This window comes from Phyllostomus discolor, chromosome 5, assembly GCF_004126475.2.
Source record: "Phyllostomus discolor isolate MPI-MPIP mPhyDis1 chromosome 5, mPhyDis1.pri.v3, whole genome shotgun sequence".
Taxonomy (NCBI): domain Eukaryota; kingdom Metazoa; phylum Chordata; class Mammalia; order Chiroptera; family Phyllostomidae; genus Phyllostomus; species Phyllostomus discolor.
Window position 1 is genome coordinate 150,520,035 of NC_040907.2, and position 25,591 is coordinate 150,545,625.

The 25,591-nt window shown below is 47.6% G+C and overlaps 3 protein-coding genes across 14 annotated transcripts in view; 1 reads left to right on the top strand and 2 right to left on the bottom strand.

Annotated features, from left to right (window-relative positions):
• Window positions 1–950: 950 nt before the first annotated feature.
• EXOSC1 (exosome component 1) lies at window positions 951–6,726 on the bottom strand. 2 transcript variants are annotated; one of them, XM_028512314.2, is made up of 8 exons: window positions 6,598–6,726; window positions 6,374–6,489; window positions 4,457–4,531; window positions 3,416–3,504; window positions 2,627–2,660; window positions 1,943–1,993; window positions 1,727–1,811; window positions 951–1,382 (listed from the first exon to the last, which is right to left on the bottom strand). In XM_028512314.2, exons 1-8 carry the CDS (start codon window positions 6,626–6,628, stop codon window positions 1,276–1,278), a joined length of 588 nt encoding a protein of 195 aa, XP_028368115.1. In that variant the 5' UTR covers window positions 6,629–6,726; the 3' UTR covers window positions 951–1,275. The 2 variants fall into 2 exon arrangements, with proteins under 2 accessions (XP_028368115.1, XP_028368119.1); XM_028512318.2 differs by having other exon boundaries at window positions 2,620–2,660; window positions 6,598–6,616.
• A 94-nt stretch (window positions 6,727–6,820) lies between these two features.
• Window positions 6,821–16,195, top strand: ZDHHC16 (zinc finger DHHC-type palmitoyltransferase 16). 8 transcript variants are annotated; one of them, XM_028512147.2, is made up of 12 exons: window positions 6,822–7,007; window positions 8,200–8,310; window positions 10,654–10,901; window positions 11,048–11,242; window positions 11,388–11,476; window positions 11,857–11,885; window positions 12,503–12,636; window positions 12,774–12,821; window positions 13,673–13,758; window positions 14,392–14,515; window positions 14,727–14,797; window positions 15,614–16,195. In XM_028512147.2, the coding sequence occupies exons 3-12, from the start codon at window positions 10,659–10,661 to the stop codon at window positions 15,726–15,728; spliced, it is 1,134 nt and encodes a 377-aa protein (XP_028367948.1). In that variant the 5' UTR covers window positions 6,822–7,007; window positions 8,200–8,310; window positions 10,654–10,658; the 3' UTR covers window positions 15,729–16,195. The 8 variants fall into 8 exon arrangements, with proteins under 8 accessions (XP_035883000.1, XP_035883001.1, XP_028367948.1 ...); XM_036027105.1 differs by having other exon boundaries at window positions 6,852–6,904; window positions 7,058–8,310; XM_036027104.1 differs by lacking the exon at window positions 6,822–7,007 and adding an exon at window positions 7,148–7,287.
• Window positions 16,196–16,435: 240 nt separating this feature from the next.
• MMS19 (MMS19 homolog, cytosolic iron-sulfur assembly component) overlaps window positions 16,436–25,591 on the bottom strand; it is a 28,081-nt gene continuing 18,925 nt past the window's right edge. The window contains exons 11-31 of one of the 4 annotated variants that reach the window (XM_028511707.2): window positions 25,422–25,499; window positions 24,752–24,890; window positions 24,342–24,496; window positions 23,647–23,725; window positions 23,268–23,393; window positions 22,999–23,080; window positions 22,656–22,756; window positions 22,402–22,551; window positions 21,319–21,474; window positions 20,422–20,518; window positions 19,865–19,967; window positions 19,655–19,723; window positions 19,316–19,442; window positions 18,754–18,854; window positions 18,549–18,605; window positions 18,222–18,408; window positions 17,919–18,001; window positions 17,629–17,793; window positions 17,293–17,352; window positions 16,900–17,000; window positions 16,436–16,821 (exon numbers count right to left, since the gene is read on the bottom strand). In XM_028511707.2, coding sequence (XP_028367508.1) covers window positions 16,794–16,821; window positions 16,900–17,000; window positions 17,293–17,352; window positions 17,629–17,793; window positions 17,919–18,001; window positions 18,222–18,408; window positions 18,549–18,605; window positions 18,754–18,854; window positions 19,316–19,442; window positions 19,655–19,723; window positions 19,865–19,967; window positions 20,422–20,518; window positions 21,319–21,474; window positions 22,402–22,551; window positions 22,656–22,756; window positions 22,999–23,080; window positions 23,268–23,393; window positions 23,647–23,725; window positions 24,342–24,496; window positions 24,752–24,890; window positions 25,422–25,499 — 2,244 coding nt within the window. In that variant the 3' untranslated portion in view covers window positions 16,436–16,793. Of the gene's footprint in view, window positions 16,822–16,899; window positions 17,001–17,292; window positions 17,353–17,628; window positions 17,794–17,918; window positions 18,002–18,221; window positions 18,409–18,548; window positions 18,606–18,753; window positions 18,855–19,315; window positions 19,443–19,654; window positions 19,724–19,864; window positions 19,968–20,421; window positions 20,519–21,318; window positions 21,475–22,401; window positions 22,576–22,655; window positions 22,757–22,998; window positions 23,081–23,267; window positions 23,394–23,646; window positions 23,726–24,341; window positions 24,497–24,751; window positions 24,891–25,421; window positions 25,500–25,591 lie in introns of all 4 variants that reach the window. The other 3 variants (XM_028511708.2, XM_036027102.1, XM_036027101.1) reach the window with 3 other exon arrangements.

Here is a 25,591-nt window from a genome sequence, read left to right on the forward strand (position 1 = left end):
TCCAAAGAGAAGGGAAGGGAGGGAAAAAGAGAGGGAGAGAAACATCCATGTGAGAAACACTGACTGGCTGCCTCTTGCACGCACCCTGACCAGGGACCAGACGCACAACCCAGGAATGTGCCTGGAATGGGAATTGAACCCGAGACCCTTTGTTTGCAGGAAAACACCCAACCAACTGCACCACTCTGGCCAGGGCTCTGTCTTATTTCTTAAAACTTCATGTGGACCTACCACTATCTGAGTAAAATTTTTAATTAAAAAGACACAACAAAAGACCACCTAATCTCCTCAGGTCTAGAACTAGAGGCTGGACTCCAAACTCACCTTCAACTGCAGCCACGGCACACGGATGATGTGGGACCCTTGAACAACAGCCCAACAGGCGGCATCCCATAGTTCGCTGTCCGTCCATTCCCTCTGCAACCACTTCACACTTAACCCTCACGCCTCCTCCCCCTCCAACTTACGTCTTCATTTCTGCTTCTGCATGTTGCTAGGGCCTCTCTCTGCCTTGAGTATCTTCACTGCATTTATCTAATTCTTTAATTTTTTTTGCCTCATGTCACAAGTCCTTTCCTGACCTCCTTACATCAGCGCCACGCCCCTTCCCTGGAGTACTAACTCTGGCAGTAACACTAGGGTTACAAAGTAACTTTCAGAATGGCTCACATGCTACTGGAATCCTCACATGCATCCTGTAATTTTCACTAAACCACAATCTCTCTAAATCAGGGGATGTATATAAAGTACTTGGCCTAGTGCCTGGCACACAGTAAGTACTGAATTAGCAGAAATACTTAAAAGATATTAAAAATATTAAAAATATTAGAGACCAGGCTTCGTGCAGAGCAAGCGCGCACCTGACGCGAGTCAGTTCACGGAGGCCACCAGCCAACCCTGCTCCAAGCGCAACGACACCGTTTAGACCCCTTTCCCTACTCAAGACAACAGAAACCATAAAATCCTTTTAATAAAACTATCTCCGTCACAGCAAAAATACGTATTTATAAGACTGTCAGAAAGAATAGGCTATTTCCCACATTATACCATTTGTTTATGGAGCCGCCAAGAGAACTTGATCACTCAGGAGAAAGAAATCCACTGAAGGGCTCATGAGAAAAACGTTCCGCCCACAGTTAGTTTCAGGCAGACTTTTCTTGAGCTGGTTGCTGGCTGACCTCAGGTGTATCAACAAAGACAGTGGTGCCTCACTGCTACTTTCATACATATACTCTGGAAATAGCTTACCCCCTCCTTGGGGTAAAATGCAGCTTCTTAGGTTTGCAAGAATTCAGGCTGTACTCGGGCCACTTTCCGGAATTCTTTAGTGTGGGTCTTGGGGCACTGCATCTCACACCAGCTGATGGGAACCATCTGCACACCTAAAAGGGAAAAGCTGGTGTTGGAACTGGTACCTCAAACATTTGCCAGAGATCCTTCTCTTTCCGCTGGGTATGAACTGAAGTGTCACCAAGGTACCTAGTGAACCTCCGCTCACACAGAAAAAACCTTGTTTATTCTACTGACTTAAGGGGAGGTAAGTAGGAGCTGTTCCCTTTTCCTTAGATTTATGTGAAGAAGGTCATTCTAACCTCAGCAGTACATATCTACGTTCACATTGCTTCCTAAATAATTACAAAACAATGGAAACGAAGGAAAATAATGGGTTAATTCCAAACCACAGAATTCGGGAAAAAGCAGGCATTGGAAGCATGGCCCAACTCACCCGATTCACTGTGAGCCACCACCACGCCCAGCTCATTTTCCGCCGTGGTCAGGAGGTAGTTGGACTGTGCGTCGCCTAGGGAGATCTAGTCACATAGCACTGGTGAAGGAAAACGAAGGGTTATAAGTCGTCCCTCCCACAACCATTTGAGTTGTTTCTCCACTTCCATTTCACCTTTTAACAAAGGGTCACAAGTCTGCTGGGAACAAAGGATACCACTTTGGCCAAGACAATGTCACCGGGGCGAAAACTCTTATAAATTTCAACCTGTAAAGAAAGACCAGGAGTGTTAAATGAAAGCTTTCGATTAGGTCTACAGGAAACTACGAACTGCTCTGGTGGAATCAGTCTACTTCCTAATCTCAGAGGGTGGAAGTCATCATTACTCAAGTCAACCAACAGCTTTCGTTGCTTCTACAGCATCATCATATAAATGAAAGATTTTTAAAAAATTGTATTTTTAAAAATTTTAATTTATTTATTTTTAGAGAGAGGGGAAGAGAAGGAGAAAGAAAGAGAGAGAAATATCAATGTGCAGTTGCCTCCTGCGTGCCCCACAATGGGGACCTGGCCTGCAACCCAGGCATGTGCCCTGACTGGGAATTGTACCGGCAACCCTGTGGTTCGCAGCCTGTGCTCAATCCACTGAGCCACTCCAGCCAGGGCTAAATGAAAGATTTTCAATCTAGTAACCTGACCAGGAATCTGACTTGGGCAAAAGGAGGCTCTGAACAGGTCCAGAATAAGTCTGATGAAAATAGTAATAAATAAATTCCAGTACAGAACACATTCAAATTCTTTGGACTCCACATTCATGCCAATCTTTAAAATTCATTGGAATAATTTAAAAGGATTAAGAATCTTAAAGCCAAAAAAGAAAAAAAAGAACCAACCAACAACCTTGTCTTTTTCAGTAGCTCGAACATCTTCCTTGCTATAAAAAAAATTAACAGAAATTAATTATTTGTGAGAAAGAATTATCCTGCAGATGCCTAGCAGATACGAGCTATAAGAGCAGAGATCAGGTCATAATTAGGACTCAGCTGCCACCCAGAGGAGCAAGGTGGAGAAGCATCCACAGGCCACACAGAGAGGAGAATACCACGTTTCATATTCTTGGATCACACAGAGCAGCAGTATCAATACCTCTGATTAGAGAAACGCTGGTAAGATTTGGCAAGAAAGGATAAGGAACTCTACTGCCTCAGGAGAGTTTGAACAGAAGCAAGATAGAACCACACAGAATCCTAAGGGTAGAAAAGGCCTCAGAAGTTAAATTAATCTGGCTCACAGGAATTGTCTGTCCTTTCTCAAAGAATCCACATGAAAAAAAATCTACCATTTTATCAACTAACCTTTGGAATGTTCTGTAGTCTGTGGGTTAAATCTATATCAAATTCAAGAAAGGAAGGTCCTTCCTAAAATGCTTTCTACTTTGATATGAATCATCCCACACCACTCATCTCTAGATTAGTTCAATTCTTGTTGCTATTCTTAAGCCCTACCTCATTAATAGTTTCCTTTTGTCCCAACTTATATATTACAGTATTTTCTTAGGACAATACCTGGGGCAAATCAAAGTACAAAGAGAAGAGAAATAAGCAAGAGGGGAATTGCAATTGTCCCTAAAAATCCCAAAGTTATTCCAGGTGCCGAGGCAAATGTGAAGAAGACAAGAATACTTCTTACCGGATAGTTCCTCGAAAAGAGTTTTTAAGTGGTGTGGACCCCACATACAGGATGTGCACTTTGGCAAAACGTGAATTGATGCTAGAGACCTAGAGAACAGAGAAAACACCAGCATTAGAGTATCAGCAGTTGTCAGCTCAAGGAGGCAGCAATGACCTAGGAATTACCAGGACTTTAGTCCAAGCAACCTACTAAGTATCGAATTTAAGACAAGTTAACTCCTACTTATCCCTGCATAAGTGAAACATGTAGAGTGGAATTAAGAACCACTGTAGCCAATGGAGTTACTTCAGGAATCAAATCAAATAGCACAATACAGCTTTTGCAAAATACAGATGTCTAACATAAAGAGACACAGGGCATTATAGTAAATCTAGACCTTTAACAGATCCTACAAGGAGGCCTATAGAGTGGATGGAATTTAAGTCTACATTTCAGCTGCTGCATAATATCTGGATCACTGCCTCTCCAATTACTAAGAGCTCCAAGTTAATGTAACCTGGCAGAGGGTGGGGTGATGTGTTACACCTACTGATCAGTACAGCATTCACTTGTATTTCCCATGAAACACCCTAATTGACTACATTTAATACTAGTCAATATCTTGCTACAGTATCTTTCGCTTTTCTGTATAAAAAGGCCTCACTTCATATATATTCAAATATGGGCCTACTTAGCACCCTTTAGAGCCCGTTTCCTAGATACGAGTAAAACTACATATTCAGGAAGTATGTTCTGTGAAAGAACTACACAAACCTGAATTTGGCTGCCTTGATCATTATTCTAGAAATCTCTAGACCAGCGAATTCCAGTGAAACTTTCTGTGATAAACCAGTAAGGCAACTACTAGCTACATGTGGTGTTAAGCACTTGAAATATGGCTGGTGGAACTGGTAAATAAATTTTAAATTTTAATTTACTTAAATTTAAATGACTACATGTGACTAGTGGCTACCATATTGAACAGTGTAGTTCTACAATGATTGTGGATTTCAGAACTGGACGTGGGTATCCTAAGCAGTGAGGTTAGGACCAACTTACCTTACAGGTTACAATAGCTCCCACATCTGGCAGTAACTGGGACTCTGTTTCTCTCATCACAGACACGACAGGAAGCTGCAAAGAAAACAATAAAACGTGAGTATCCTGGCTAAGCCTTGGGTAAAGGTATTTGCGGCTTGAGTGTAATATAGGAATGCCATGGTCCACGGTTGAGGCCAGGAGGACTACAGGTTCATTGCAGCTCAGAGCACAAAGCCTTTGAAATTTTAGAAAATAGGAGGGTCATAGGAAGAACGCTGCTAGAAGACATAATCTAACCATTTCAGATGAGTTCTAACAAGCTTTTTGTGTGTGTGATTTTCTTGTAATTTCCTGCTATACAATTTCTTACCTACAATCATGGATTATTTGACTCTTTCCTCTAATGTTATACTACTTCTTTCTATTTCTCATTTTATTGTACAGACTAGAATATCCAAATAAATGTTACATAACAGTGGCCAGACTTATTTACTTCTGATGAAGGGGAATACCTGCAGTTTTCTTTGAGCACAATATTGGCTCTTGGTATGAGATAGATAGTATTAAAAAAAAAGACAGTATTTTTGAACCTCACCTTTTATTAATCTCTTCCTTGTTCACTATTCTGCAGCTCTCCTGGTCTTTCGGTTTTACCAACTCACTAAATTTCTTCCCATCTCAGCTCTGTTCAAACTATTCTTTCTCCAGAACTGAGCTCTCCTTAGTTATCCTTTAGATTGGTTAAACGTCTCTTCCACTGACCAAGGTGGGTTTACCCATGACGTGTTTTCACAGTACCCTGTGGTATTCTTTTAAAGCAATCACTGCATTTGTAACCATACATTCATTTGAACATTAATTTATTTACAATTTGTGTCTATACCCCTTGAGAGCAGAGACCATGTGTATTTGGCTCACTGCCATATCCCTAGAGGTCAGCACTGAGCCAGGCATATAAACATTCTCAACAGCTATCTATGAAATGAACAACTTACAAATGCTAAGGACGTTCCCAAACTGAATAAAAAGCTTCTCGTTTTATAGATGAAGAAGAATCTAAAGCCAGAGAAATTGTTTCTTACCTAAAACAGAATTAAGGTCTAGTTAGCCTAGTACCTAAATGTTCTAATCTTGAATCCTCTTTCTACTATGCTACCTCTCTTTAAGCTGCTCCTTCAAAGACTGCTTGTCTGATCCTCAGTTAACACTCTGTTAGGCTCTGGATCTAGGGAGCATAGTATTACTCGTGCATTCAACAAATGTTTTTTGAGCATTTACCTTGTGCTAGGCAATAAAGGTTTGGTGGTGAGGCCTGCTTTCACGAATCTTAAAAGTCTAGTAGGGGAGCATATAAGTGAACGTTTAATTATATGCTAAGATAAGTGTTTGGAAGGAAAAGAACAGTTCTTTGTGTTTAACAAACCAAACAACAAACAGAAGCCAAAACTCCTTTCCTCAACTAGTGGGTCTAGGAGAGCTTTTCTGCGAAAGTGATACTCAGGTTATCTGAAGGATAGGTAGGAATTAAATGGTCTGCGGGGAAGATGTGTTCCACAAAGATGGTGTGCGTATAAAGGCCCTGTGGCAGGAGAGAAGAGCTTAGCGCATTAGTGACACTGAAAGAAGCCTGCATGACCAGAGGTGGGGATACGGCTGAAGCCAGAGAGGTAGGCGACATTCGGACAGGATTCGGCTCACGGAGGGCTGAGCTCGCCTCTGCTCTTCCCCAACATCCTTCCCCAACTGTCAGCAACACAACTGGTCTGTGCTGGCTAACTGCCCAGCAGCAGTGACAGCTAGAAGACGCTCAAAGACCAAGTCGTCCTAATGAGGCACTAAAGACACGCCCACACTGCCCTTTGTCTAAGGACCGCGAAATCAAAGACAGCCTAAGAGCAAAGTAGAGACATAGGTGGTGGAGGCCGCCCCCTTTACCGCGCCGTTCTCGCTGCTCTTCGTCACGCAGCCAGCAAGCGACGAAAAGATGTAGCCGTGCCGGGTGTAGGTGCCGCTGCCCGGGCTGCCCTCCTCCAAGTTACACAGACGTTCGCCTGCAGGAAAAAAACGCTGCATCAGCCACGAGTGGGCAGAAGGTGTTGGCCATTGAGCTTTCCTGCCTCTGTCACTACACAGGATCGCTGTGGCCACTACTCACTCACCTGGGATGCAGTACCTCACGGGTGGCGCCATGACTGCCACTTTCCCCAGCCAAAGGAAAACGAAGCCGACTTCTTATTGGCCAAAATCCGGATGCAGTTTCTCAATAAAAAACGCACCCATTGGTACGCTTATTACGTGACCCTCGCCGCGCCTTTCTGAGGAGGTAAACTACATGTCCCAGGTTGCCCCGCGGCGAAGCCAGGGGCGGAGCGCCTGAAAGCTTGTAGTTGCGCTTGCGCCTGTGTTTGAGGATGGGCTGGCGGCGGGTCCGGGTCTGCAGGCTGGTTCTGTGGGCGGCGGGCCATGGTTGGTTGGATTGAGCTGCGCCGGCCTGGGGCGCTGAGCTGGAGGGGGTGGCAGTGAGCGGAGGTTGCAGGCTTGATTTGACTGGGAAGTCTGCAGGAGGCAGGTAAGCGCGAAGCCGCGGCCTTTGCTCCTCAGTTCTGTCCCTTTTTCTAGGATCAGGCCCTGTTTCGGGGCCTTATGGTGAGCCCAGCTTCCTGCTTTCTTCTCGCCGAGCCCTGCACGTCTGTGCTCTCCTCTATCAAGGTGGAGTGCACCTTCCGCGCAGCCGTAACACGCGAAGCTGGAAGGAGGCCAACCAACCCATCTCGCCCATTTCACAGATTTGCAAACTGAGATCCAGAGATAAGATTTTGACTTGCCCGGTGTGTCGAAGATAGTTTAAGGTAGAGCCCAAACCGGAACCCAGGTTTTTTGACTTCCAATCTATTGCACTTTGACCGTGCCACCCTCACTGAGAAACAAAGCCTTTTCCCGGTTTTTGTAACTGTAACTTGCGATCTAGATCTCACAATGGGATACTCTAAGGAGTCGTGTGAGGCCACCTGTAACTTTTTCTCTTCCCATCATATTTGTCTGGAAGGGAAATGTACACATGAATAAAATGCTGCCCTTACTGATGATTGACACATGCTGCTGGAGATTGCAAACATCCTGAGAGCAGGGGGTTTGTCCGGATGAGATTTGCCAAGACTTTCATCAGTTTCCTCTGCCTTCTGGTGGCTTTGAAATCCATCTTTCCCCACCCCTAAAACAGTTTCCCTCTGGGAAACAGACGGTGACTTACAGCCTGGTGGGGGTGGGGGGAAGGGGAGTACCATGGCCTGCAATCCCCTCCAACTTGGTGGCAGTTGTCACTATGGTCAGTGTCTACTACTGAGGGATCAGAGCACTCAGGGCTTGCGCTCGGGGGATAGTGAAGTTATGCTTTGCTCTGTTCCCTCCCCTGTTCACTCTGACCAGCCACTCCTCAGTCCCCTCCCCGCCCAGCACAATTTTTTGAATTCTGGTTTACCTCAATTTCCTGAGATGAAAACTCTGTATGTTCATTTGCTCTACTCTGGCTTCCCCATAGTGCTCAAACCTCATTAGATAAAATGAGTGGGGGCTCAGCTTCAGACTTTGTTCATGTAAATCTGATCTGTTGCTCTCTGTACCTACAAGCTTTCTATTGACATGTTTTGGTTGATTTCTGGTTGAATTTGTTTTCTAAAATGCCTTCTAACTCTTAAATGCTATAATTTTAACAATGAGGAATTACAGCAGCAGACACTTATTCAGTGTTATCACATTGGCAGGAATGCCCTTGCTGTTATTTGTAGGACAGATAGACATCTGACCAGCCTCTCCACTTCTGCATCCCAGGTCATTCATTCAGCAAGTATTTATTGAGCACTTCCATGGGCCAGGTATTGTGCTAAGAACTTTATAAACATTTCATTTGTACCTTACCAAATGTGTATATGGAATCATAAAGGGTTAGAGCTAGAAGAGACCTTAGCATTTACTCCTACCTCGTCATTGAATGGGAATACAGGAAAATTGAGTTCAGGCAGAATTCAGTGATTTGCCCAAGGTCACAGAACCACTCAAGGGCCGAAATGAACCCTGAGGAGTCAAATTATGAGGCAGATTGGAGTTGGTGAATCTAGTACTCGAAGCAGGCATTGCCTGTAGAGCTCAAGAATTCGGGAGGTGGTTGAGAACAAGCCAAAAAAAGTGGGGAATCTGAATAGGAAGTTTTGTTTTGTTTTTTTTTTAAGATTTTTGTTTATTTTTAGAGAGGGAAGGGAGGGAGATAGAGAGAGAAACATCAATGTGTGGTTGCTGGGGGTTATGGCCTGCAACCCAGGCATGTACCCTGGCTGGGAATTGAACCTGGGACACTTTGGTTCCCAGCCCGCGCTCAATCCACTGAGCTACGCCAGCCAGGGCTAGGAAGTTTTTTGTAGATAGGGGAGATGGCATATAATTCATGTTAATAAAGATGAGAAATGCATCTTATTTATAAGCTATTGCTGTTGTGTTTTAGCAAATAGGAAACTCTCCATTAGCCATAGTAAGGGAATGAACAGTGATGTGGACAGTGTAAGTCACTTGGATTTGTCGTGCGATAAAATGCTTTCTCCCACTCTTACGTTTGATTGTGGTGGCTATATATACTATTTTGAAAATTGGTGCTATAAGCGAAATCATGGTTTCAAGCAATGAGAGCCCAACTCCAAGGAGGTAGGAAGTCTGAGCTTTTCCTTTTCTCTCTTCTACGCTGCCTCTTAATTCTCTAGCTCCCAGGGGGTGGAATGGGAATGACCATTTCTTCATCCTGGTGCAGAGAGTAGGTCCCTACTGAGTTGTCTTTCTTCTGTTTCTCTGCCACCTTGTCTGCTGGATTTCTTTTTCCCTTAGGTCATAGGGCTTGTGGAAGGAGGTAATTAAGTGTTTGCTTTGAAAGGCTGTTTGTGGTGATGAGCCAGGATGCAAGGGGAGTACCTTGCTCTTGTTACTGAACTGAAACCATGTCTACAGTGGAGCAGCCTCCTCCAGTTTCTGCTAGGCTTTGAGCTGCCTGTTAAATAAGTCAGTGGAGTTGCTGAGAACAAAGTGGCTCTAGGGTGAAATCAGATAATTTCTTCTCTGGTAAGGACTTTACCATAGAATTGATGAGACTCTCATCAAATCAAAGAAATCTGTGTCTTCCGGGCATTGCCTGGGCAGCTGGCCTTCCATGGCTGTTGGATGAGGTAGAAAGCACATAGAAGAGACCAAGGCACTTGCAGAGGAGCCATGAAAAGGGCTAAACAGCTGGGAAGGCTGGTTGGGAAGCTCCTGAGTGTTCAACTAGAACAGGCAGGGGAGACTCAGCGGAAAGGCAGGCCTTCTGGTCTTCATGAGTCACCAGCCTGGAGGCTCCCTGCCCACTGCCAGTGTCTTCCTGCCTGTGGGGTTGTTCTCTGAATACCCGAAGTTGTCTTGGCTTCTGTATCCTTGGGCTGGGGCGGGGCTGGGGCTTGCGCTGGGGCTGGAATTGGAGACAAAGTGTCTTATGCCATGCAAGGGGTAGCTGAACTGTACTGACAGGAGACAGGGACTCTTATGCTATCCGGTTGGGTCTGGTGGCCTGTAAACCTCAGCCCAGAGGGAGCAGGAAGGATGAGTATCTTTGCCAAGACTTAGATGGCACCAGGGAAGATCCAGGTGCAGGGTCCACATGCTGTGCACTCACCCACCACTGGCTTTCCCTTGGTGAAGAGTAGTTGTTAGGAGGTAGGTCAGTGGGCCAGGGCGGGCAAGGACGTGGGGGACCCTCTGCCGCAGAGGCCATACTCACAGAGACGCAGTGGGCAGCTTTGTGCATGTTGGCCGTGCGTCACCCAGTAATCTGGCTACGCAGGCTACTCCATTGACCTTGCTTTGTCTTGGAGCCGCCTGCCTCTCCTTCACCCCTTTCCCGAGGCCCTTGACTCTAGGTGTGCATCATCTTGGATTTGCTGTGTAACCATGTGGTGTAATAAGATTTCTGCCCAGTTAGAGCCTCCAGACCCTATTCTCTATGGTCTGGTTGGGACACTGGCACCCCATATTCCGTAGAGAATTGAAGTAACTTCCCTACTGCCCATAGTTGTTAACTGGCCCAGCTAGGCCTCACTCAGTCTTAAGTCTTTGCTTCTAAGCGGGTGCTCAAGGCCTCCCCATTGGTGGGCTAGGGAGGGACAGAACCCAGGCCAGCCCCTCACAATGGTGTCCTCTCCTAGGAGCCATGCGTGGCCAGTGGAGCCTGCTGTTGGGCCCTGCCCGCCTCTGCCTGCGCCTGCTTCTGCTCCTGGGCTCCAGGCGCCGCTGCCCCCCTCTGCTCCGGGGCCTGGTGCATCGCTGGCGCTATGGCAAGGTCTGCCTGCGCTCCATGCTCTACAACTCCTTCGGGGGCAGTGACACTGCTGTCGATGCCGCCTTTGAGCCCATCTACTGGCTGGTGGACAACGTGATCCGCTGGTGCGGGGTGGTGAGTGATGCCCAGGGAGCAGGAAGAGGGATGTTTCGGGGTAGCAGAGAGACCCACGTCGGCCCTACCCTGGAGATATTCCTGAGTTACTCTGGGCGTTGGCAAGCTCTCTCACTGCATCTACCTGACCTCACTGGTGTTGGCAGGTGTTCGTGGTGCTGGTGATTGTGTTGACCAGCTCTATTGTGGCCATCGCCTACCTATGTGTCCTACCCCTCATCCTCCGAACCTACTCAGTGCCACGACTCTGCTGGCATTTCTTCTATAGTCACTGGAATCTGATCCTCATCGTCTTCCATTACTACCAGGCCATCACCACTCCACCTGGATATCCACCCCAGGTGGGTCTCCATAGCGGCCGGGGGCAGGCAGAGGGCCGCTGGCCAGGGAGCCAGTCGCAGGAGTGGGGAGAGAGTGCCTTGGTATCTTTTGAGGTGTGAAGCTGGTGCTGCCACAGTCGTCAGACGCTTTCCTCTCTTTGCACAGGGCAGGAATGACATCGCCACAGTCTCCATCTGTAAGAAGTGCATCTACCCCAAGCCAGCCCGAACACACCACTGCAGTGTCTGCAACAGGTGGGTCTTGGCTTCCTTCTCTGTGAACTGAGCTCTGGCCCTTTGGCTGTAGCCCTAGGGCAAAACCTAGACCTGGAGTTTGGTGTTTATGAAGCCCACATCACACGCCAGACAGTGTGCCCTCTCTGTCGTGACACCTGGTCCTCAGGATATCCTGTGAGTTAGGCATTATCAATGCCTGTAGAAACTGAGGTTCAGAGACATGAGTTGTTACTCAGTATCATGTAGCCAATGAAGCAGGGTTTGAAGCAAGGCCTGGCTGTCTTCAAAGTCTGTGCCTTTTCCACCTCAGCAGGATGCTGGTCCTTGTAGGAAAGGATTGGCACTGACATCTCAAGAACCTTGGCCACCGTAACAGAGCCTGTGTCCCTCCCTCACAGGTGTGTGCTGAAGATGGATCATCACTGTCGTATCCTTTTATTATCTCTTCTGCCTGAGGCCGCCTCCTTTAGCATCAGAGCACTGCACGGGGTTAAGGGCCACAAACCTGAGGCTCCTGGCATCACCCTGCAGAGAACATTAGGCTCAGGAGAAGTTAGTGGAAGAGGAGTTGTGGGGGCTGACCGTGCTCTGGGGGAAGCAGGAAGCTTAGAGGCTCTAGAACAGATCTCCCTGGAGCAACATGTCTACTCCAGCCGCTCTTTCGTTTGTAGACTCGGTCATGCTAACATCTGCTGGATGCAAAGAGGTGTTTGGGTGTCCAGATAGAACCGTGGGCTCCCCTTTTGCTGTCCCATACAGATGCCCAGTTAACCCCAGCTAGGTTGACATATTGGCAGATTCATTTTAGTGAAGGGTTTCAATTTTCATGATTTCCTGGAGGGACTTACGAGGGCTCTGAAATGCTTTAACACTTTCACCTCAACCTCTGAAAGTCCCATATTTTCCTGCCTTTGGAAAATAGTTCTTGGTGACTGGAAACCCTGGGCTTGGATGATGCCGTCATGAAGCGAGAATGAACCAGAGAGGTCTGGACACGCTCTGAAGTTGTGTGTTTGATCTTGTCCTTAATTCTGCCCCCACCAGCCTGGCTAAACAACTGTGTGGGCCACTATAACCATCGGTACTTCTTCTCTTTCTGCTTTTTCATGACTCTGGGCTGTGTCTACTGCAGCTACGGAAGCTGGGACCTTTTCCGGGAGGCTTATGCTGCCATCGAGGTGAGCCCATAGTTAGGAGCAGGGCAGCTCAGTAGAGAGCACTTGGGGTGTGGAATCTGTCCCTAAGGAGTGGGGCTGGTAGCACTTTCATGCTAGAGGCCTGAGAGTATAACCAGCACTGTTTTCCATCCCCTTAGAAAATGAAACAGCTCGACAAGAACAAACTACAGGCGGTTGCCAACCAGGTGGGCCGTCCCCACCCCACTGCCTCCTGCTGCTCAGGCCAGGGGGTATAGAGTTGCTCAGGCAACTGAGGCCCACCTGGTAGAGTTGTAGAGACTGGTTGAGGGGCCGCTGGAGGCTGGATCGGGGTGTTCTGGGAGGCTGTCTGCTGTGGGCAGACTGAGTGGCCTGGGGGCAGGCTGGAAGTCCCTGGTACGTGATAGATCTTGGCCCTTTGTCCCAGTATCACCTTCTGTGGGCTGAGCAAGGACTCCGCCTTGGTGATGGCCTGAGCAGTGAGGAGTCTATGTTGGTCTGTGTACTGGGGCTCCAGGGGACAGAGATGAGCCTGGGCCAGTCTGGTCACCCTTCACTCCTGGTTTGTCTGCATCTGCATCTGGATCAACCCTTCTCCCCAGGCTTTTTGGACGACTTATTCTGAGATCTTGGACTGATGATTGTACCTCTGCTGCCCTTTCAGTCCTTAGCGGAGTTCAGTTCTCCCCCCACAGTCACTCCATTCTGGGTGTGGGTCTGGTCCCCTCTTTTGGGGATTGCAGCCACAAGGTGAAGGAGTGCTAGCTGGGGAGTGGAGTGGCCTCCCCTGGAGCCCCATCTGTGTTGTCAAATCCATAGGTCCAGGGTCGGCTCTTCCTATGCTTCACCATCCTGTCCAGACCCGCTCCGCCCAGTGTTTGTTTACATGGTGCTCCCAGGCTCAGTCCACCCATCTGGCTGCTACCCTGACTCCTCTGTGGCTTAACCCCCTATTTTCCATCCTGGGCTTGGATCACTTCCCTGCCTGCAGGTGATGGGGGCTCTGGTGGAGCCCAGCACAGCAAACGAGCCAGACTTTGCTGTTTTCTTTTTCTAGACTTATCACCAGACCCCACCACCCACCTTCTCCTTCCGAGAAAGGGTGACTCACAAGAGTCTTGTCTACCTCTGGTTCCTGTGCAGGTATCTGACTCTCATTTTTGGCAGCATAAGGGAGGGGCAGCTTCAGAAAAACCTTTTTAGGTGCCCCCGTGTGAACTTTAGTCTAACTTAGGTTGGCAAAGAGTCAGCATTTGATTTTCTTCAGCATTTTGGTACAGGGAACACTAAGGATACTGGCACTGAGTGTTTGTTATATGCCAAGATAAGTTCAACTCCTACCTAAGTGGTAGGGAACCACATTTTATAGATGAAGAACACTGAAAATTAGAAGGTGAAGTGATTTGGTCCACAACACAGAGCTAGAAGTGAATGGTGGAGCTGGACTCTGAATTTTGTGCCATCTCATTTCAATCCCTGGCGCTTTCACTACCCTCTCCAGTCTCCCAAGTATGGGTAAGAAATACAGAACATTTTTATTAGTAACACAGACTTATCCCCCCTGCTCTCCATACAATTTATTCTTAACCCACCCTGAAGCATTTCAGTCACCTGCCCCGATAGACACAGTGAGAGGAAAGTTCACCTGGGATGTGTAGGCTGGGAGATGAGGAAGACAGGCAGAGGTCCCCAGCTAATCACTGTCGCTCAGCTTAATGTCACACACAGCCTCTAACCCTCTCTAAGCTACTCACCGATCTCTGCTGCTTTTCTTAGTTCTGTGGCACTTGCCCTGGGTGCCCTGACTGTATGGCATGCTGTTCTCATCAGTCGAGGTGAGACTAGCATCGAAAGGCACATCAACAAGAAGGAGAGACGTCGGCTGCAGGCCAAGGGCAGAGTGAGTAGGGTTGAAGGCTGGGGGTGGATTGCTGGGTGGGTAAATGAACCCGCCATCCTGTAAACAGGTCATGGTCAGTGCCAGCTAGGGCAGGCATCATAAAAGGCCTGAACTTGCCTTGCTGAGCTTTGGCTTGGCCAGCTCAGGGTTGAAAATCAGAAGGGGATTCAGTAAAAGGGGTTGATAGAAACATGTTTTCCTTTGGTCCTAGGTTTTTAGGAATCATTACAACTATGGCTGCTTGGACAACTGGAAGTTATTCCTGGGTGTGGACACAGGAAGGTAAAGTGAAATGCCTAGGCCAGTGCTGTCCAGCTGCACTCTGATGAGAAAGGTGTTTTGTACCTGTGCCAAGACATTAGCCACTAGCCAGCCACATGTGGCTGCTGAGCACCTAAAATGTGGCTAATACACTGATGAACTGAATTTTTTATTTTTATTTTCACTAATTTAAAAAGGCACATGTAGCTAGTGGCTGCCATATTGACTGCACAGATCTAGATTCTAGGAGTAGAGATCATTGCTAATTTGAAGCCAACGGAGTTAAGGCTGACACTGTGTGGTGTAAGTAGCAGATGTGGCTTAGACATGACACAATAAAATTCTAAGAAAGCTGTTTTCAAGAAGGGACTTCTAGGTAGAGAAGGTGGCCACCGATCGCCTCTCATTTGTACGGCAGTGTCTGGAGTTCAGGCCAGTAATTTCTGGAACTGAAGTAACCTATTTGTGACCAAGGTCCTAAGACAGTAAATGAAGCTAGCTCCCTTCACCCAAGAGGCGTGGGAAAATCATTTTTCCAATTGCAACGGCAGGCAGTAATAAGGTCACCGTAAGTACCCGCCTGCCTCCCTTTCCCATCCCCATTATAGTCCTGGCTGTCACTGTGCATGCTGTGGCCCCTTAGACATTTAGCTGAACATCTCTAAAGGCCTTCAAGACACCAGACAACCTGTTTATTGGACAAAATTAAGACTTTTGTTCCTTTGAGATTAATGCCAAGGTAGCTTCAGGGTAACCTGATGTAGCCCTGCTGAGGAATGAGGATCAGGAAGCCCTAGAACTCTTGGAATTCAGACACATTTCTATCTTCTCTTGTAGGCACTGGCTTACTCGGGTGCTGTTACCTTCCAGTCACCTGCCCCACGGAAATGGAATAAACTGGGACCCCCCTCCCTGGGTGACCGCTCAGTCAGCCTCTGTGATGGCGGTGTGAGCTGGATTCTGTCAGCCACAACTTGAGCATCACCCTGCTTTCTGCATTATCTCAAGGCCTCCAAGGATAGCTTCTTGGAATCCTTGAGCAAAAAGAGCCAGTGGGCCTGCCTTAGGGTACCGTGCAGGGACATCTCAAGGACCTATCTCCTGGCCACTGCAGCAGCAAGGCACGATGTGGAAAAAATCCTAGGACTGATGTTCCTTTACTCAGGCAAACAGAAGTTCCAGCCACAGACTGGAGATTAGGCAGCTAGCAACCTTGCCGGGTGCTGACCCCAGCCTCCAGGTTACAGCACTGGAGCTGGCCACCACCTCTTCCACGTGCTGTCTGAGACAATACCTGAATGATCGAACCGAGATTCTGCCTTCCTAACAGGGCAAAGGTACCAGGCCTGCTGCTGAGGTCACTGCCACTTCCCACATGCTGAAGGGAGCAAAAATAAAGGTATTTGATTTTTAAAGATCTATATCTGCTTACTCTTTGCCACTACTTTAGGGCAGGGAGGGGAAAGTCAGGGTCAAGGCCTAGTGGGTAGGTGTTGTGGTCATGCACCTGTGCCCTACTTGGAGGGATTAGATGCCCTGAAGAATTTTTGGCCAATCCTTGTCATTACTGTTCTTCTAGTTTATACAGTGACACTTCTGGTTATGTGCTACTGAGGCCTAAGTGGGGGCAGGGGTGGGGGAGGGAATATCTGACAGCCCCAGTACCAAAAGAAATCTTTATTCTCCAGCAGATATACATACAGGCACCATCCCTGGTCCTCAGGGCCACACTCACTTGCATTCACCCCTCAGCAGCATCTTTTTCTGATGTACAAATATGGAAGAGCTTTAAGATCCTTCTTCAAACACAGGTAGTCTCACACTCAGTTACTTCACAAATCCATTAGAAATCAGGACTCCTTGTTTCTCGTACAGCCGTGCAGCAGGGGCCCAGCATTTACATTGTATCTGTGGGAAAGGCTGTCAGAGGCCAGTGGTTTCCCTGCCTTGGCAAGATGGCTCAATAGTTAGCAACTCCAGTTAGACTGTCAGACCACTCTAGGCCAGGACTGAGGGCTCAGCTGCCAGGGCTTCCTAGCAGAAACCTGCAGATAACAATAATGTTGGCAGCATTAGCGGTGGGGCTCATTCCAATCCCCTCTCCCCAAGACCTAGCAACTCACCATTCTCCCCTGGCTAACACTGCTTCCTTGCGCACCAGTCTCTTCTTGTCATCCAGAGGTTTGGCTAAGGCTCGGATCACCTGTGGTTTGTACGGCAGCAGCTGTGGAATAAAAGGAGTTAATCTTAGCCTTCTCCAACCAACACGATGAAAAAAAAAGGCTCTTGTCTGCCTCTACAACTAATAATCTTCATATTCTTTAGGGATTCCAGAGGATGCTAGGTGGCAGATGACCACTCTATTGTAATGCATTCAGGCAAATCCTTGCCTATCTGTACCTTGTAGTTCATACCCCGTCACACAGCACAGTGGCCAGTCATGCTTGACTAAAGCAGAGGTACTTCTCTGGCTCTTAGAAGTTTCTGGGCCAGACGGGAACATGTGAGGTACTCACCACAGGGGTAGGCAGGCGAGTGAGCGCATGCATACACTGTAGTGCAGCAATCCGAACAGCCTGGAACATAACCATAAGGAAGTGAGTGGAGACCTGAGAGGGGAGCTGTGGTACCAAAGTTGCTGGGGCTTGCCCTGGCCAGGTACCTCCGTTAGAATGTAGTCCCTATAGGCCAAGGTTGCATGTTTGATCCCCAGTCAGGGCACATACAAGAATCAACCAATGAATGCATAAATAAATGGAACTACAAGTCGATGTTTTGCTCTCCCTCCCTTTCTCTCTAAAAATCAACGAATGTTTTAAAAAGTAAAAAAAAGTTACTGGGTCTCAACATACCATGGAAGGGCTAGAGGTGAGGTTCAGGAACTTGGTAACAAGGGTGTCAACGTGGAGACTCATGACTTGGGGCGCTTCTAGTAGAAGAGGCTGAAGGCAGCTGAGGGTGGAGAGCTGGACCACACAGTCGGGGCAGGACAGGGCCTCCAGCAGCAAGGAAAGCAGCTACAGGGCCACAGGAATGTGGGGATGACTACATGAACAATAAGCCTGATTCTCCTCCCCTCTTTAGCCTAGCTAGGGGACAGTGGCTTGGTCCACTGCTTAGAGGCTGTGACTCCAAGGCTTACCGTGGGCAGCTCTGGCAAGAGCACTGGCTTAGGCAGCCTGTTAAGTACGTGAGACAGGCCTTTCAGGTAGTTTGGCTTCACATCTGTAAAAAATGAAAAAGCTTAGGGGAGAAATTGGGCTCAGACATAGAGCTTGGGAATTCAACTCCAATCTGAACCAAAGAAAAAGCAGGGCAAGAATCTGGAGGTTGAGCCCTTTAGGTATAGACCACACTACTGCTCTGAAGAAGCACTGATGAGGTTCTAAACCTGAGCAAAGGAGAGGCCTATAAATGTGGGGCCTGCCTCTTAGACTCTCCTCACCTTGAGGAGCCGCATGGAAGCCCTGGACCAAAGCAGGCACGTTATCTGTGAAGAACCGCTGGCGGAACATGATCCGCACTTCAGCATGGCCTGCACGGGTCAGTACATCAGTGCAGTCAGACATGAGCAGAGAGAAGCCATCAGCTGCTGTTGGGCCAAGTTCTGGATCACTCAGGAGGCCCATGAGCTGGAGAAAAGAGAGCCTTTGTATATCGGGAGAAGGATCTTAAATACTCAAGAAGAGTATGGCAGTCATTCCTGGGAGGATAGGATCAACAAGAAGTTCCTTCTACGTCCTAGATTCCCTTGTCTCCAGAATGGACTTACCCGGTCTATAAGGCAGGAGCTAAGAGGATGATATCTGAGCACTAGGGCCTTTGTTACCTGTAATCAGAGAAGAGAATGGTTAAGGAATGACACTCAAACCCCCAAACCCTGAGAAGCATGCTTATGGTTCCAGGTCAAGTGGAGAAATTTTATTTAGCCAGACATAACTGTCTCTGTTTCTGCAGAACCCATCCCAACGCCTTACCCAGAGCAGCAGTGTGAAGGCCTGTCTACGATAGGACCCAGAGCCCAGCCCAGCCTCCACTTTGTCCACAGCCAGCTGTAGGAATTCATCCAGCTGTTGCCCTAAAAAGGAGGAAGGAGATGCTGATGTGAAGGCTACATATTTCTTTTTTTTAACAATAAAGGATAGAAATCATTTCAATGCAGAGCTCCCTGAGAAGCCATTAGAAAAGAACAGTATCATTTGGCTATGGGCTTTGCCCACTCAACCCAGAAACACCAGCACAAGAGCCTGGTATCTTTGTGGTGCAGGGGTGCTGGCATTTGAAAAGAGTTGTCCACTTCTAAAAGAGAATGACCCCTAACAGCTCCCTAAAAGGAGTAGGATGACAGAACTAGACAGAGCACTCTGCTTGTACCCCCTTATCTTCTTATGTCCTGCAGTGCTTTACCCAACTCTGGTCTTAACTCTTGTCCCAAGGGTTGTCCCCTGGGAAGCACTATTATATGTATTATTAACAAGCTCCTTTTTAAAACACAATGAAGACTGAATTTCAAGATTTCATCAGGGAGGCTTCCAGTACCTGCAGGGTGCTTATTGAGGAGTCCTGCAAAGCACTTGGCAGCAGCAGTGGAGGAGAAGGGGCAGCCAGGGCAGCAGCTCAGCCCTAAAAGTTCCTGCATGAGTTGATTCAGCTGAGGGATTTCCACCTACAGAAAACACGGTCAGGTCACGGGCCCAGAGAACACTGTAATTCAAAAAGATACCCAGTAGAGAACAGCGGCAGGGACCAGATGGATGAGAACCACATTCTCCAGTGGGGAAAGCAGATCAACACTTAAGTCTGTGACAAATTTCAGTCCAGCATCCACTGCCCCTTGTCAGGGTTACATGAGGGTACTCTCCACACGTGTCCACTTACATTTCGAGGCAGGGAGCAGACAAAGGCCATGAGCAGTGCAACCAGCCTCCTCTGTCCTGAGGAGCCATCCTATGAAGGAAGAAGGGCACTATCAAGCCTATCATGCCAGCAATAGGCTTATCTGCTCTGATACCCATCCCACATTAGCCCTAGTAATTTGAAAGACAGAAATCCCAGGATTCTACCCAATCTGATCCATCAGACCCTCACCTGGAATGGCTGGAATCTGCAAGGGAAGCTGTTTTCAGGCAGAAAGGAGATGTTGCCATCCAAGAAGAGGGGCACAATGTGGGCGACACTCTGTCCAGCTAAACTAGGGGTAGAGGACTAGGTGTTACCAAGGAGCCAGGGTTGTAGAGCAGCCCTGGGGTTCCAGTTAGAGTCACCAAGTCAATGGGTCAGAGCACGATCTTTCACACATTCAACAATTAATTCAGCACATATTAGATGCCAGCAACCATTCTAGGCCCTGCTGATAGAGCAGCAAGCCACACAGATCAAATCCTTGTTCTGGAGCTCACGGTCTAGTGAGAGCACTCAGTGTATTTAAAAAATGCTCCACAGGTGATTCTTACACACATCAGTCCATAGCTCACCCACCCCCACATTCCATGGTGCTAAAACCCCTTACTTTGCCAGCAAAACTGACAAGACAAACAGCTGCCTCCACATTTGATTCTGGGTAAAAGGACAGCTCAGAAGGCTGCTACTTGCTGCTTCTTCCAAGACTGCTATCCTCCCCGGGATTAAGCCATGATTATACTCACTCAGGGCTTAAGTGGGTGGTGGCAGTGCTAATGACAGACACCATGGCAGCCAAGACCTCATCCTCCAATAGCACTTTTCTCCTAACTGAGAGCTCCTCTGCAAAATCAAAGCACACACACAAGCACACAGCTAAGACTATGGGGGAGATGGTCAGGTCTTGTCGCCACGACTGGAGCCCAAGTCTAGTCACTACAGCAGTGGTTCCTACCCTGTCACGTACTAGTGCTGCAGACCAGAGAACCAGCAAGGCACCAGAGCAGGAGCAGTCTAACATGGGCCACAGAGAGCACTCCAGAACTCTGTACAGTCCTTACACTGGGCAATAATGGAAAATAAGGCCAGCTAATATGAACATTCTTAACATCAGAAATAGTTACGTTAGCTTTTTCAAACCCCTAAAAGACAACATGGGCTTATCTTTTGATGTCCTCATTATTACAGCAGCTACAATATATTGAACTATGATACCTACTATACGTTACCATGTGGCCAGCTACTATGTGTTATCTTATTCATTAGCAACTACCCTGTGACATAAGTATTTCTCTTTATCTCCCCCTTATAAGGAGGAAATAGAGCTAAGAAAGGCTAAATATCTTCACCCAAGTTAGTGAGTGGTGGAGTTGAAGATGAAACCCAACCAGGTCTACTTAACTCCAGAGATTTATTCTAACTAAACTAATTACATAGCAATTAAACAGGAAAAAGGTATGCATCCTTTTGAACGTTGCTAACACTGATGGATTTTGGTCAGCACCCATTGCCTGAAGTGAAATCTTAAGCCCCTGGTGGTACAAAATGCAGTGCCAGCAAAACCCCAAGGGTGGCAGTGCTGTTCAACACTAGTGGAAGGTTGAAGTCTAGAGGAGGGCAGGAGGTAAGGTGGAGAAAGTTACCTGGCATGGAAGCCTGCACAGCCAAGGCAAGCAGGCAAGGTATAGTTGTCTGATGGAAATACCAGCAGCTTTCTGGGTCCAGCTGGCATTTTTCTGCCACCTGCTGGAGGCTCTGACAGACAGCAATAACTTCACTTGGTCCTGCAACCACATTCCCTGTGTGGTGAGAAAGTATTCTCTGTCAAGTTTTCCTAAAAGTACTTCTAGGTATTTCAGATAGAGCAGATGGAAAGAATAAAAGTGAGTGACCAAGAGCGTCTTATTAAAGAACCAATTCATTTTATTTTGGAGGGTGTTTGTCATCTATCTTTTGGAGCTGAGACCTGCTCTATGCCAGGCTCTGCAGCAGAAGCATTCACACACATTTTTGCATTTTTCATTACTCAAGAAAGATAATTTCCCCCATTTTATAGAGGATCTGGAGACTAAACAAAACTACCAGTGGTATTTCCAGGGTCGCAGAAAGTGCAAAGCCAGGAATGTAACCCAGGCCACACTCTGAGTCATGTTCTTTCCACTGTGGACAGTAGATCATCCACTGTTGACTGGGCCTACCACAAAGACTGGGCAATGCAAAGCAGGGAGCACAGGAACTAGGGAGGGCCCATGGTAAGCATGTGTAGGTTTGTAGTGACAATTGCCACAGTCACTTATGCCTTGGAGCATATGACAGTCTCAAACTACAGAGTGTATACGAGTTACCCAGAGATCCTGTTAAAATGCAGATTCTGATCAGTAAGGCCCAAGATTCTGCACATCTAACAAGCTCTCAAATGATGCCCGTGCTGTTGCTTCATGGACTACATTTTGAGAAGCATGGCCTTAGAGTGGTACTTTTCAATACTGGCTCCACATGAAAATCACTGGGCACTCTTAATAATTACTGTTGCCCAAGTCCCATCCTTCCGTACAGATTGATTTAGTTGGATGGAATGAGGCCCAGGCAGTATTTTATTTTGAGAGTTCCCACATGATTCTTCTGTGCAGCCACCACTAGAATTACTGCCTTAGAGGCATCAACTCCAAACTTGACCACAGCTCCCCATTCAGCCCAGGTCCTCGATGTCCAATCCTGGTAGTTACCTTTGTTCATCTGGCACAGATGCTGCAGCAGCAGTGGCAGGGTCTCCTTGACAATGCTGGGATGGGTTGATACAGCTGACAAGGCTTGTAGACAGCGCAGGTGCCGGGAGCATTTGGTGGGCCCATCCCCTTTAGCCAAATCCAACTTCCCTGAAAGCAACCCAGGAGACAAGATTTCACTAGGTGATGACAAGCATGAAGGACCTTAAGCCTCCTTGGGAAGAGGTGGGTCATAGAAGATGAGAGACACATACCCACGCACAGGTCCTCAGCAAGCTTGGGCACTAGGTGGCTGCTGAAGGCCATAGGGTAAAGAGTGGCCAGGGTTCCTGATGCTTCCAGCGCTGCTGCCCTACTGGGAGCACAGGGCAGATGAACATTTAGCTGAGCCTTGGCCTGCTATTAGGCAGATTCAGGAATGGTCTCCTGAGGCCACCTTGCTGAAGAGCAGGACTCAAGTACCTGGACAGGGCTTCTTAATCCCAGGAAAAGAGAACAGTCCCACATCTCCAAGCACCTGGCAGCCAGAGCCAAGCACAAGGCCCACCACCCCCAGGGAAAGCCACGGGTCGGAAGTCTCGCTCTTTGGATTCTCACCAACTCTGGGAATCCTCCTCTAGGAAGCTCAGTCTGTAGAGGTGCCCCACTGCCAGCTCCAAGTCACCAGGAGACAGGAGACCTGTGTCAGAAGGGAACCCGGACCACATCTTTCTTTCCCTACAGACACCACAACCTTCCAAAAGTTCCACTAGACATCCCAAGTCAACCAGGGTTTTAGTGAGAACAAGGGAATTAAGACTTCTTTTCACTTAAGACAGAAAATCACAAGAAAGGGACCTTCTCTTTTGTCTCTCTCTTAAGTGTACCTGGCTGGGCACCCAAGACAGTGAGAGTACGGATGCCAACAAGCTGAAGCTGGGCGTTGGGGTCTGTCAGGGCCATGAACACCAGTGAGCATAGCTGGTCCTTCAAGCCACTCAGAGGCCTTTCACCTGGGAAGAGACAGTCCAGGTCAGAGGGAAGCCCAGACTCAGCAGTGATGTTAAAGACAATTCAGGGCAGATTTAAAAAGCTTAATCCATTGAATGTCCAAGAAGTACACTGGGACAAAAATAAACAGGACCATCCGTTAAGTGTTGTTGTTGTTGTTGTTGTTTTTTAATGCTAAAACCTCAGAACGACAGGACCATTGTTCTAGACCACTTATCCATGGTACTCTTTGCCTGCTCTGGAAGGTGACCTCACCCTTGTCTTCATAGCTCCACTTCTGTTGTAGCTTCAAGAAACCCAGGATCATTTCAAGGATGGTCCGCCGCTGGTTGCTCTGTAATGTTTTAAGGGATGTTAGAATCAAAGAATACAGGGCGGGGCAAAAGTAGGTTTACAGTTGTGAGTACACACGGCAGTTCATTCCTGTATTATTATTTATTAATTATTGTATTCTATACGAACAATTATAAATCTACTTTAAAAAAAGATTTATTTATTTTTAGAGGGGGCAGGGAGGGAGAAAGAGAGGGAGAGAAACACGGATGTATGAAAGAAATACCAATTGGTTGCCTCTTACACGCCCCCAACTGGGAACCTGGCCCCCAACTGGGAACCTAGCCCACAACCCAGGCCTGTGACCTGACAGGGAATTGAATTGTCATCCTTTTGGTTCATGGGACAATGTTCAACCCGCTGAGCCACACTAGTCCAGGCTGTAAACCTATTTTTGCCCCACCCTCTATGTTAAAGGATTTTAGTCCTGCTACTTTGGAAGTAGGGTGAATTATTCTTTCACTAAGTGTCAGGAAGAGTAAACAAGGGAACCAACAGCAAATAGGAGCAAACCCAAAATATACTATCTAGGCCTAAGCTCAAATCTTAGTTCTCGCTGGGAGAAAGGGATCCTAGCAAAGGTCCCATCGTTTTCTCAAAAGACCGCGCTCCCTTACCTGACTGTGTTTGTGGAACTGTTCCAGCAGCAAAGGCAGTACGTTGCTGGTGATGTGGTCGCAGGCCCGGGCAGATGCACCTGCAGCTGCCTGCAACAGTTTGGCACTGGGCCACACCAGTTTCATATCCGGTTCACACAGATGGTGCCTGCAGTCTAGAGAGGCAGTGCATCACATACCGGGGAGTAGGCTGAACGTTGCCTATTTTCCATGCAGTCCATAGAGCCTGGAGGCTGAGACCTGAGACAGTTTGCTAGCAGTTACCAATGAATTTTTTTTTTTTTAACTCAAAGTAGGGTTCCAGATCCCAAATCACTGAAAGGTAGGGCTACACATGAAAGGTCATTGGCCTTTAAGGAATTTCTCTCTGTTCTGTTCGCTCCCTTTTCTGACTTCCATGGCCCCATTACCCTGTAGAATGTTGCTAAGGAAGAAGTCAAGGAGGTCCTCAGCATCAGCCCTCAGCACAGAGCGAGACAAACACGCAGTCAGGGAGTGGAGGGCCGCCAGGCCCTCGGCCTCCACCCGCTCACTTGCCGTCTGGAACACCTGTCAGGGAGGGATCCCATGGCTACTGAGGTGAGCCTGCACCAAGTGGGACCCTGCCCACCCACTACCTATTTTCTTGGGCAGCGGGAAGATTAATAACCTTTAAGGCACAGCAATAAAACTAATACCTCAAATGAGTTTCTTCTTAATTGGTGTATTCTCACCAAGTCCTTAGTCCCACTGGGATTCATACACATACTTTTTGAGAAACAGAATGCCATTGTTGAGCCATCATTGGGATTTCTTATCTTGGGTATCTTCCTCTCTCCCTCTATTCAGCATGGTGCCATAGGCACCATGACTATGCTCCTTACCATGGATGGACAGGAAGTGAGCACTGTGCAAAGGTGATTAAGGGCCATCACCAGGCAGCTGACCCTCACATAGCGACTCTCTCCCTTGTCATTCGACTAGAAGTATGCCCATTGCTTGCTTGTTGAATAACCAGGCACAGTTCAAGAGAGTGTATTATTTCCCTAACACCTGACAACTGGGAGTTAACAATAGTGGATTTATCTAAGTAACACTCACCTCTCTGCGGATAGAAACCCAAAGGCTGGGGAGGAAGTCTTTCAGTTCCTTCTGTCCATATATAGTACAGCAAGCATTCTGCCAAAAAAGTGCAGGTATCAACTATCTACACACTCAGACTTCCTTAGATATGCAGGTACCTCAGCATAATGGCATCTGAAGCATGGCTC